This window comes from Nelumbo nucifera, chromosome 4 (genome assembly GCF_055504915.1).
Source record: "Nelumbo nucifera cultivar China Antique chromosome 4, China Antique-T2T, whole genome shotgun sequence".
NCBI lineage: Eukaryota > Viridiplantae > Streptophyta > Magnoliopsida > Proteales > Nelumbonaceae > Nelumbo > Nelumbo nucifera.
Genome location: NC_142652.1, coordinates 16,880,075 through 16,893,509, shown reverse-complemented (window position 1 = coordinate 16,893,509; position 13,435 = coordinate 16,880,075). Strand labels below are relative to the sequence as shown.

Here is a 13,435-nt window from a genome sequence, read left to right as displayed (position 1 = left end):
GCGAGGTCGCTCCGATGATTAAGTTAGTACTCTCGTAGTAGAACGCAGGCTAAAAATACATAAAGTATGAGAGATAGAATGTGCTTACTCACCTCTCTCTTGTGTCATTGGGGTTGGTGCCTTTATATAGACATTGTTTGGTTTGGGCCTCACACACTACATCTGAGATTTCTGAGAGGTCGTGCTTAATTGGCCTGAGATCCTCGGAGGTAACCACCATGCACGTTGACCATCCTCCGGAACATTCAGTACGTGGGACAACTTCCGAGAAACCTGGGAGCATCGGGATATGCATGCCGAATTTGTCGGCGAACACATCTCGCAGGTCGTCGCCTGGTCTCCAGTCAGGTCGGAAAGCCCTCAAGGGAGGTCTCTCCTTGCGTCGAGGTCACTTTGGCCAGTGACAAGGTGCTACAGGCTGACCTTGGATGAGGTGCTACAAGCTGGCCTAAGTTGTGGTCGAGGTTGCTAGGTCGGCATAAAGGCAGGTCAGTAGGTCAGCGGTGAAGGAAGGTTGCTAGGTTGGCGGTAAAAGCCGGTTGCCAGGTCGGGGTAAAGACGAGTTGCGATATGGGACTCCAAATCATCACTTAGGTGGTGTCTAGGTGTCATCTAGTTATTTTGAGACGCCATGTGTCACAATGTCATTGGAGGGCCAGATCCACTCTCATCAGAGTATGACGTAGAATGTAAAATATTAACCATGGTTTGCTATTTAATTTGATGGTAAATTATTGTAACACAAACTTTCAAAGAGCCCAATCTGAAATTTATGTTCACACATGGAAGAGAATGAATCCCTATAAATTCTATTCTAGCAAATATATATTTTTTATTGAATGTGAATATCTGTACCCATACTTATACTCATCACAAATGAGGGTGTGAAACTTTCTTATTGACTAAAATACCTTTATTTTTCTAGTAGCTGGTTCAGAGTGTTCATTGCAACAATATCCAATTGCTCAGTTTCTTTTGTTCGCAGAATTGCAAATAGGGCAGCTCACCTAATTGCTAAGTTTGATCTTACTGTAACACATGGTCATACTTGGTCTTTTTGTCTTGTTACTGTTTATGATTTTATCCAAAATGATATTCTTCTAAACAAATAATGAATTTACCTTGTTAGGCCTTGGAAAAAAACCTTGTTTTTGAATTTTGTCCTTCTCTAGTTGTGAGGGTAGACAATGTAATTTAAACTAGTACTTTTCACCTTAATCGATTATCTCTCGTTAACTTTTATATTTAAGATATTAACTGTTATTATCTATCTGTTTGTATATTTAAGGTATTTTTTCACCAATAAATTATATTAATTAAATCTATATCCAATTCTTTAACAATATGAAAACCCATGTTTTAAAATCGACCCAAAAACAAAGCCGTTGTTTATCTCGGTAATGGGTAAAGAATTCAACCATCCAAGTTAAATGGGTCAAACTCCTTACCCCAAAAAAGTTAAATGGACCAACCCATGATAAATAAATACAAAAAGTATAAAAAATTATAGATAAATTTAGATACATCCCTAATATTATATTAATCAATTAAAGAAAAATAAGTGTGATGAACAATAATTAATTGGGCATGAAATACAAAATTTAAAACTGACCCAAAAATAAAAATGTTTTCCTATTTGGATATGGGTCAATAGTTCAACCTTTCTGGTCAAATGTATCAACCGTTGAAGTTATGATTAAATTTTGTAGGAAACATGGGGGCACATCTTTGATACTATATATATGTCATATAAAACAAAAAATAACTGTTATAGATAAGAATTATTTTTTATACACATATAAATATAAATGGTTTTAGAAAGGTTTGGACGCACTATTGCTATCATGATCATCGTCCAAAATTGGCTCGTATAATGAACATGCACATAGGTAAGTCTAAGCAATAACAATAAAGGTAAGTAGAGAATAAGGGTGCAACTTGGGAGTAGGGGTGTTAGGATTTGGTCCAATCTGATCCGGTCCAATGTGAGTCCATTATAAATGGACCAGGTCCAATCCAATCCAATCCAATGTGAATCCATTATAAATGGATCAGGTACAATCCAATCCAGTCCAATGTGAGTCCACTATAAATGGACCAAGTTCAATCCAATCCAATGAATATTTTGGACTAATTTGGACCGGTCCAATTCAATGTTTGGACCGTTCAATATGCTCAAATTCGTTTTGATTTAAATTGGCTTCAACCCAAACTCTTTCCATTGACACCTATGTTCTTATCTTATATCAATAGATCAGATATTGGCTTAATCCAACCCAATCCAATATAAAATTATTACGGATGGGCCAGGTTCAATCCAATTTAATAAATATTTTGGACCAGATTGGTCCAATCCAATATCTTGTTGATCCATCCAATTCGTTGAAATTGATTTTGGACTGAATGGGGTCCAATCCAAAACCGGTCCATTGACATCCTTACTTGGGAGGGCCCAACCTGAGCCTAGACCGACCCAGCCTTAGACATGAAGAGTAGTAGTAGCAGGCAAGGGATATATAGTGCCATAGTGGTTAAATGGACTTACAAAGGCATATGATGGAGCAAACTTGAACAATTTGGAAGTTGTCTTGAGATTGAAAGGCTTTTGGGATAAGTGGATAAAAATGGCGTTGAGATGCATTAAAAATCCTTACTTTTCTATTTTAGTTAATGGGGAGCAAAAAGGTTGCACTCCTATCTCCTTTTTTGTTCACACTTTGGGAGATGTTTTGAACTATTTCCATGAGAAGGCTATTGGTTCGTAGAGACTTCATGGTTTTGAAGTGACGCAAGTAGGTAAAGATAAAGTGTGCTTATTCATTTCGGCATGTGGATAACACAATACTTTTTGTTGAAGTTGAACGAGGCATAGTCTTGGAACACCTAAAAGGGATAATTATGAAGGTGTTTGATTCCATTTATATTGTAAACATTTTGTATTTGTGTGCCTTCAAAACCAAGAAATACATTTAATGAAGGCGTTTATGACACATGCGCCATTAGGCACCACATAAACAAAATGCCAATAAATGCCTACCTGTTTTAGGAAGCTCCAAAATGAAGCTTCCAAAAATGGGAGAGGTGCACAGAAACAAAAGTTTGCAAAACTAAAGCAAACTTAAATACACACAAATGCAACTAATGAGGCGTTTGCCGATGGGGCACCTGTGTGGCACTGCCAATAAACATAAACAGAACCAAACATATAGTATGTGTTTTAAGAATGTAACTGGACTCCAAATTAACCTAGCCAACAATAACTTGATTAGAAATCGACATTCATGATGATTCTACATTGAGGCAGCTTGTAGAGATCAAATTGAGGAATTGCCTATTTGTTATTTGGGAAGGTCATTGGGTGGGAACCCTAGGAGCTTGTGATTGAAACGTGTGAAAAATGATTGACCATGTGGAAGAATAGCTACTTGTTAATTAAGAGGTGGTGGTAGGGTTACCTTAATAAAAGCAGTACTTGCAAATCTTCTAACCTATTTTCTCTTGGGCTATGTTTTGTTTAAAGGAAAAAAGTATGGAAAGGAAGGGAGAAATAAGGAAACTTTTATAAACCTCGTATAGGTTTCTTTACCTTTCCCTTCTTTTCCCTACTTTTTCCTTCAAACCAAACACAGCCTTGGTGTTTAGGAATTAGGACACTTGTCAAAGTTTGAAATGACTGATAAGACTGAGAAGCTTCAACGTGATTTTTATTTGGGACCAGGTGTGGGAGCCCAAGGAAGCTAGAGTTTTGGGTATCTAGAGGATCAACTTCAAGAACACAGCTCTACTTCTCGTAGGAAAATGGTTATGGAGGTATCCTCTTAAAAGGCAGCTTGTGGACCACGATCCTCAATAATAAATATGGAGTGCATGCAAATGGTGGGATAGTAGACTTTGTTCCTTTGACTCAGTTTGGAAGGAGTGCAAATATAAATGTATACAAAATACAAAGTTTTGCACTCTACAAATGTACTCCTTCCAAACTGAACCTTTAGAGTTTAGAGTTTGTTCTCAGTCTCCATGGAAAGGTATTGTTGCTGTTTATTTCTTGTTATTTATATCTCATATTAGATATGTTGTTAAAAAATGGAATCGGGTCAAGTTTTAGACATAACTTTGGTGGGGAGAGAGATCTTATCTCTTCAATTCCCTCGATTGTTCAAATTCTCTCTCAAGTCTCAACCCAAAGCCTTTGTATTTAACATGTACAACTCTCCTAGCCCCTATATCACTTGGAATTTCCAGTTGCATAGACCTCTTATGGGGTACCGATCCCCTTTCTTGCTTGTTTGAAGTGTATGTCACCTCTAACGGTTCTGACTGTAGAGTTAGGATGGACCACCCTTCAAGCCAATTCTTGATTAGAAGGCTCTAATGTTGATTTTACAGAGTTCCCATTTTAAAGTTAAGGAAGTTTGGAACCATAGGGTACCTTTCATAAAATTTTTGTTTTTTGTGGGAAAAAGATTGGAACGAGCATATCTTTCTCCTCGTGTTTGCGTTATGTGCTTGCATAATGGTGAGTCGGTGAACCATCTTTTGTTAAATTTCCCCGTTAGCAGTATGATTTGGTTAATTAACACTTTTGCAATCTCGTTGGTTTGGCATGGATAGGCCCAGAGCATGTAAATGAGCTTCTTTGGCAATAGCGATGACCTTGGAAAAAGAGGTAGAATGTTGCTGTTATGCGGGGAGTTTGGGAGGAAAAGAAACTCCAGAATTTTTAAAAATAAATTCAGGGATTAACATGGGCGGGGCATGTATCACTCTTGGGCTTCAGCTTGTAAAGGGTTTGAGGGTTTTATAGAATAAAACAGTAGATCCATCTTCTAGGTGGATAAATAATTTTTTCACATGAGAAAAAGTTATCAACACTTGGATGGGACAAAAATGTCTATTTTAATGGTAGATTTTTATGGCTAAAATGGTCATTGACTTATTTACCTGAAAAATAAAAGAACATGGGTAAATAACTTACTAAAAAGGAAATGCAGCCTATGTATCTTCTTACTTCTCCTTTAGGCTATGTTTGGTTTGAAGGAAAAAGTAGGGAAGGGAAGGGAAGGAAAAGGTGAGGGAAAGGTAAGAAAACCTCTAAAAAACTTGTATAGATTTCCTTACCTTTCCCTCCCTACTTTTTACTTCAAACCAAACACAGCTTTAGTTTCTAATTCACCAACTTGGCCATTGAATGTGTGAGCACAGTTTACTCTATGTATTTGATAGAAGTTCATTTAAAAATCCTGGTCTGGTGTTGTTTTTGTGTTAAAGACAAGGTAGTATGCCATAGATTTACAGTGGGCCCATAGGGGAGGCTACTTCAACCAAGGCTGAGATTTTGGAAGTGTTAACAAAGCTAAGAATTGCAATGAATGGGGGACTTCTCTCCATTGTTAGTAGTGGGTGATTCGCTAGGAACAAGTCAAGGAGGTCCTTGCTCTTTATGTGAATGCTTCTCTTAGATGGGTCCCAAGATATCAAAATTCATTAACCGATACATTAGCAAAAAATAGAGTTAATAGAATGGATGTGTAAAAAACACTGTAATGCCCAGATTTTTTTTGGGCTTTTATGTTTATTCCCTCCATTTGTACAGCCTTTTTTTAAAATCCCCCTCAGAATTTTTTTTGCAGCCCCTCCTAGTCTATTAATAACCCTTCTATAAACCACATCTTGCCCGTAAATTTGACATCAATCCACGGACAGGATTCAGTCCGCCCCTAAGAAATCATAGCTCCATCTAAGGGTGGACTGAAACATAAAACCTCCTTTTTTTTATATTAATATGATATAACACCTTATTATAAAGTATGAACCCCAAGCAGAGCTGTAATTTTATTTAAGTATTTTTCTGTTATTGCCTTAATATCCAATTCAACAACCTATACTATAAGTATAATCCGAAGAAACTAAAATCAAAATATTTAAAGAGGGTCTTTGCACCAATTTGTCCAAATTTAAATGAATCTGATGCAAAGGTCCGAACCCAAATCAATGTAAGATATTAATTTGGTTGCAAATTGCATCCCTAAGGCTGCATTTATTTGTGGTATAAAACTATAAATACCGAATCGGTGTTATACTGCACTCTGATCAGATTTTGTATCCCTTTATGTGGAATATAATTAAACACCGAAAATCGATATAAAATTACGTATATTGAGTTTTACATTGTGTAAGTGTAACTTCGATAACAAGTTTACATCGATACTCACAATTCCCATGAGTCAATTCGGAAGAAGTACAAATATAAATATGTACAATATAAATGTATATAAAATATAAGGATTTACACTCTACATTTAACACTATTACACCACTCGGTGTATAACTCCAACGGTGTAAAAGGTCTGAACTGAACTGTGAAACATGGTTCATGATTCATGTAGTTGGGAGATCGGATAAGGCTTGGTCGCTTCATTTACTTAAACAAGGGAGCCATGCCAAATTTGAATTTCTGTTTTGGTCGGAATCGTTTGGTTTTTCACATTAGTTCAAAATCTGGCCTTGGCCGCCGGCTCAGTCCAAAGTTTTCATACTCGAACTTGTCTGAGTTTGGATGGGCCAGTCTAGCCCCAGCCCAGCCTGATGTTCGACACCCTCTTAGATTCTGCTCTCAAACTCGGCCCGCCGGCCTGGGCCCAGCCTTTAGTATAAGGGCAGATTGTAATTTCCGTGTAACTAATCTCTACCGTTAGAGTAGATTCTTAAAGCCGTCGGATCTAGGGCATCGCAAATTGGAAGCCTTTTGTTATGGTTTTATTTGGAGGAGGAGAAACCCCTGTTTCAGTCGTTCTCGTCTCGCAAGAGAAAGCGGGAGACTTAGAAGGGAGGGAAGACTCTAGCGCTCGAAAATGGTTCAGCGCCTCACCTACCGGAAACGGCACAGCTATGCCACCAAATCCAACCAAACGAGGGTCGTCAAAACACCCGGTATCAATCGATTCTCAGACTTCGAGATAACTTAACAAAACCCTAATTTGCTTCCATATTTCTCTCTCATTTCAAAACTATAGCTATGAGGTATAGTTTAGGCACCTGCTTGTTCTTATCAAGGTTCACTGGAAATCGAAATCTGAGTAAATATTTTTGTTCGCGGTACTATACCTTTCGAAAAATAAAATAAAATTCTATGTAGTTTTTCGCTATATTCTTTTTATGTTTTCGTGATTTATTTGTGTCTGTTCGTAACACATTGCTGTTGGATGCTTGCCTTTGGTGGTTATTTATTGGATCTCCGGTGTTTCCTTCATATTCGTTTGATTGCATTTAAATGTTCGTATACGTTGCCTTAGACTATTTTTATTTTTATTTTTTTTTAATTTTTTGTAGTGTATTCCTAAACTTTTTTAGTTATTTTAATTTATTTGATGTTCTCTTATTTATGCATATTATGTTGAATTTAGGTGGGAAGCTCGTCTTCCAGAGCACCAAGAAGAGAGCCAGCGGCCCTAAATGTCCTGTTACCGGAAAGAGAATTCAAGGGGTACGCCTTTGTGTCATAATGCTGCGTTGTTTTCGTTTGATTAAATTTCCTATTGATCCCACGTATATTGCAATGGATATTGGGGATTAGTGTCATTCAGCCGTATTGAATTTTATTTCACCATTTTGTTCAGGACAATAATGGTTGAATCTTAAAAGTCTGAATGTTGTGGTAAAAGTAGATTAATTGTTAAAATGCACCTTCACTTCATATTGTGGAGTTCATCGATGACATTTTCTATTGTTTTTTTATCAGATGGTCATTCATGGCATTTATGCTCTCATTTTCCTTTTATTTTTCTTAGGCTATCTTCTGATGTATCTTGGATAATTGAGTCAAATGAAACACGAGTTAATGATTCTTAAACCCTCAAGCCAATAAGTTTTTGTGAAGTCCTGTTACAAGTGCTCCCCGTTAAAAGTTGAAACAACTTATTACTCCACAAGATAAACTTTACACAATTAATTTGCTTGTTGTTTCAGATTGAGGTGCCACAGATGGACTCAGTAGCTTCCTCGTAAAATGTTACTCAATTAGAATAGTAACCTCAATGGTTAAGAAATATACCAGTGTTGTAAGATCATGGAATAACTTTTGTTTGGGGAATTACTTGTTGGTAATTAGAAGGAATGCCATTTTTTAAAGGTAAAATAGGGTCTAATTTTCAATATAGAAATGCCAGGAATGATAATTATTTTGCATTCATTTTACTTCCAACCAACCACTGTCTCATAGAATTTTTAATAGATAAATTGTTATTCATTTTAGGTGCAGCTAAATGTGGACTTAACATGTTACATGCACACCATGCACACATTTTATGGTTGGAAATGATAATGGATTTTGTGGAGCCTTTGCACGATTTGAGCTATTTCAATCAATAAAATTTGTTCTATTGCAAGGATACGACTTTTTTACTAAACTATACTATACAATATTGGTTGTATGATATTGCATGGGTTGATCTTCATCCCCGTTTCTTTCATTGTCTTGTTTGCAAAGTGGAATAATCTTCTGTTTGGTATTGCAATACTTGTGTGTGTATCCTTGCTTCAGACCCAATTTCTCTTTCAGTCTCCAGTTTCAAATTCAGCGGGCCTCAATCCTAATAGAATGTGTTTCCTTGCTTCAGATTCCTCATTTGAGACCTGCGGAATACAAGAGATCTAGATTATCTAGAAACAGAAGGACAGTAAATCGTGCTTATGGTGGCGTATTGTCTGGAAGTGCTGTGCGGGAGAGGTGGGTTCAATCTTCTATTATTCTCTACATGACAGTTAACTTTTGCTATCGCATCTGTACTTTGTAAAAGTTATGAATTGATATTTGGATATTTTGTTTTAACAGGATCATTCGGGCCTTCTTGGTGGAAGAGCAAAAGATAGTGAAGAAGGTGTTGAAGATCCAGAAGGCAAAGGAAAAGCAAGCCGCAAGGAGTTAAGTGACAAAGAGGGGCTTCAAGTTTTGGTTTAGTTTGATTTTGTCTATTAATGAAACGGTTGCATTGGTTTTGGAATTCGGACGATGTTGCTAGTACTACTATGTTGGCAAATCTGCTCCCAGGTTTTGTTTACTGAATATTAATTGTTTTTTTGGTTGTTGACAATTTCATTTATCTGAATTACTTAGATTAGTTTCTTATGTGTGTTTGCATCTACATAAATACAGTATAGGGAAAATTCCCAATACCCTCTGTACTTTGGGAATAGTGCCACTTTGGTCCCCTAACTTTAAAACATGACAATTCAGTATCCGATTTTTAAAAATGTGTCAATGCATTACCTGTTGTTAACCAATCCTTTAGCCAGCTGTTAAGTGATATTTGAATTTTCTTTATCAACCATCCACATGTTATAAAAATGAGCAGTCTCAAACCTTAGATGACACTTGAAGAGGCAAGGATTTGAGACTTTATTTTTTTTGTCAATATTTGGATGATTGATAAAGAGAATTAGATGACACTTGGAGGGTATTTATGTTTTTTCAAATGACACTTAACGGTTGATTAACGGGCTGGTTAATGGTAGGTATTAGATTGACAAATTTTAAAAGTTTGAGTTCTGAATTGTTGTGTTTTAAAGTTCAGGATGAAAGTGGCACTAGACCTAAAGTACAGAATACTAATCTGGAATTTTCCCTTCATTAGAAGGTGAAAATTCCCCAAATTTTAGATACCTCATTGGGGGGATTCTATGAAATGATCCTTTATGTTGTGACTTGGATGGAAGTGATCCATTGCAAACAATAAAAGAAGCCTCTGTGCTGAGATCTATTTTCACATGGAAATCAACCACACATTGGGAGTATGTCTATTACAAATATCTAACATACCCGTATGTTAATTACTTAAATTCATAAGGAGATGCCCAATGTGTGGCTGGATGCATTATTTGCATAGTATCTGCTTTTACCATTAGCACTGGGCATGGTTTTTGTTTACAAGGCATCCTGTTTCCAAAGTGCGGTTGTATGTCATTCTATTCATAGCGACATTTTAAGCCCATGTTTTTGCTGGAGATAAACCAAAAACCATCCAGCTAGTTTTTCCAAGTCTCACCTCTGGGTGATTCACCTACGATTGAAATTTCGAAGCATATATGGTATTGGCGTTGAAGATTGAAATTGTTCTCTGAATTGGCCACCATAAAATTTGGGCCGTATTAGTAGCATTTTTATTGATAACCTGTTTATGGGAAGAGGTGGTTTCTAACTTTATTCCCGTTGAGAGCGAGTCTGTCACAGATGGATCACGCACTAAATGGTTTATGACGTAGGCACCAATTATCCAGCACTGATTCCGTACAACGAATATACGTAATTAGCTAAGCTTGCATATTAGTAGAGCCTTGTTGTCAGCCTAGGCTGTCGAATATTCCCCCATATAACCATGGAAACATCTGGAAGTCTCTTTTGGCTGGGCTGTTTTGGGAGCCTCTACACATGACACTTTTAACTATTTTTTATCTTTATTTTTCTTTTCGACTAAAAAGTAGTGTGGAGAATGAGTCAATTTATAAGCGGGCATTGATATATAAAATGGGGTATTTGACATTTTAAATTTTTATAGGTCTACAGTGGAATTCAGAAATATTCTCTCTTTTCTAACTACTATTTTACACAGTTAATTATGTGACGTCATTCACAATAGTCTTTTAAAACAGCCAAAGTTTTTCCTTCAATCTGTCATGTACCCAATCATTGTGCTACATTGAATGCGTATGACCTAATCTCACACTTTGCATTAATGGGTTGGTTTAAAACATTTGTAATTGTAGAAGTTCTATTCACTTTCAGGATTCAATTGTGATGTTCTAATTCTTATTTTCATCTGTTGTATTATATTAAGTGTGAAGAGTAAAAGATTGCATCCAAACTTTGGGATCAGAAATGTTGAGGAAATAATGCAAATTAGATAGAGAAAATGCTTGTGAAGGTAGAGAACAAATATTGAAGACTAGCAACAGTATAATAAACTTATATTATAGAACAAATCTTGAAGAATTAGTTCCTTTTCTTTTTAATTGATAAAAGAGAAAACACATTAAAGTTCATATGCAATAAAATCAACCTACTTGTTTGCAACAAATAAATAAATAAAATGTCTGAAAGTAAATATTAACTCCATGTTCTCTGTTTAATTTCATTAGTAGGACAAAGAAAGAAACCATGAAAATTTTCCATTTATTTCCGTTGCTAGTTTGCCTTAATTATTTCTGACCGGCCGGGAAAGCCCTTTTCAGCAGGTGGCGAAGATGCTCCACCAACATGTCGTGAGGTGGGAGTGTTTCTTTAACTAAAGGAAGGCCTAGTAGAGAGGTCATCCATGAGAAGACAAGTGGGTTGTTTGCTGGGTCAATAATCTTGCTGCCGCTCACTTGTTCAAAAGCTTCATGAAGACCCAGTACTGAACCCACGACGATGTCCAGATATCCGGGCGTCCTGCCACCAAAGGACGACGACAGCATGCCAACTGAAATACAGTCTTGAATTCCTTGTTCCAACACCTTCAGTTTCTTATTCAGCTCTTCCTCTGCTTCCGCTTTTTTGCCCCCAATCCATTCTTGTGTTAAAACTGCTATGAGGAAGGAGGGATATGGGTGGTGGTTCTAGCAAGGAAATTAATTGTGTTTACCTGCTGATCAAAGAAATTGGCCCAGAAGCGAAATGTGGCTCTGTGGTAAGGGTCCTGCGGCAGTAGTGGCGGGGAGGTTTTCCAGTTGTCATCGATGTATTCGAGAATTACGAGCGACTCGGTGATAGGTCTTCCATTATGGATGAGTACGGGGACCTTCTTATGAACTGGATTATATTGGAGTAGCATTTGGCTTTTGTCACTCAGATCTTCTTCTACATACTCGTAGCCTATGCCCTTGAGCTTCAGGGCCAATTCAACCCTCTTGCAATATGAGCTTGCCCACATCCCCAATAACTTTACTTCCTTTACCTCGCCCATTCTCTCTCTCTCTCTTCAACGTGAACCTCAGCCTGATGATGCCTTATATAAAGTTTCTATTCGGTTGGTTGGTATTTTATATTTGGATTTAGGTGCGTGGAAGTGTGGAACATGACCTGTTGCTAACAGTAAAAATTAAACAGGTACAATAAAAAAAGCTAGATACATCTACTGAGTTTCTTTCTTTCTTTTCTCTGGAAGCATCCTTGAACCTCCTTTAGGTTTGTTTTATTTGTTTTTTTTATGGGCAACACAGGGTGGGAGCAGCCCATCCCCGAACTCATAAGCCCCCAACCCTGGTGAAATCGTGATCGATCAATCCCAAGTCTCCACAACAATCGGCCAGGAACCTTATTACCAACTCAGTCAATTTGTACCTTTAACCTCTAGCTCCCCCGGAATATCCCCGGATAGAAGAGCTTTGACCAATTAGCACCCCTTCCCCGGAATTTTCATAAATAACCATCTGATTGGTTTTCAATTTTATGGTACTAATTGATTGATTATAAGGTTTTTCGGTATCATAGTTGAACCCTTCTTATAAAACCTTCTCTCACCTTTTCAAAAGAAAACTAGTCCCCCCCTTCCGGAAAGGTAAGAAAACCCATACAAGATTTATTTGTAAAGGTTTCCTTACCTTTCTCTATTTTTTCCTTCAAACCAACATAACCTTAAGGATAAGTAGACTGTACTCCCCTTCATTCATTTATTCAAATATAGATGCTATCATCAGGTTTGGCCCAAGTTAGCATTGTACACTGTTTCGGGCTTGAGCCTTTAGGCTGGGCTCATTCAAATTTTGGTAAAAGCCCATGGCCTCAACCTGAGCCCACCCAAATTACACCCTTAATCATAAAGTATTAATGTCCAATACCAGCCATAGATGCTAAGTGAGAGATTGAATGATTGTGGGCCGCATGTATTTATGATTGATATGGGGCATTCGTTGGTTCCACAGCCTACTAAACAACCATTATATATGTTCAGCTAATTTGATCTCATTCACCTTAGGCTCTATTTGCATCACATGGTTCAATTTTATATCCATTTGTTTGTAACTATGATTTGCATTTCTATCAGATACAAAATTTTACTTTTTGTTTCATTAGCATTTACTAACAGTACAAATTTTGCATCCTAAAAATTGATGAAAAATTTGCACCATCTTCCTTTTACCTCTCTCTCTCTCGTATAATGTGGGGTTACATCATTACCAAACAGACAACTCTCCTATATCTATTTTCTTTGTATAAAGTGGTGACTACTTCATTTTACTTCCTCCTAAACAAATAAAACAAAAATTAAATCCAAGCTCAGCCAACTTTGCCCAAAATCAGTATTACTTTTAAGTGTTGCAGATTTTTTTTTTCACTATCAAAATTAGAAAAAAAAATTCAGTACAAATCAGATTCAACCGGAAGATCAAATTAGATTAATTCAAACCTACTATAATTCTCGACTCAGCTTTAACCCCAAACATCATACGATCAATCATGTCA

General features: G+C 36.9%; 1 protein-coding gene across 1 annotated transcript; it reads left to right on the top strand.

Annotated features, from left to right (window-relative positions):
- Positions 1-6,751: 6,751 nt before the first annotated feature.
- LOC104598138 (large ribosomal subunit protein eL34) lies at positions 6,752-9,124 on the top strand. Its single transcript, XM_010260062.3, has 4 exons — positions 6,752-6,930; positions 7,404-7,483; positions 8,616-8,725; positions 8,831-9,124. Exons 1-4 carry the CDS (start codon positions 6,852-6,854, stop codon positions 8,922-8,924), a joined length of 363 nt encoding a protein of 120 aa, XP_010258364.1. The 5' UTR covers positions 6,752-6,851; the 3' UTR covers positions 8,925-9,124.
- The last annotated feature ends 4,311 nt before the right edge of the window (positions 9,125-13,435 follow it).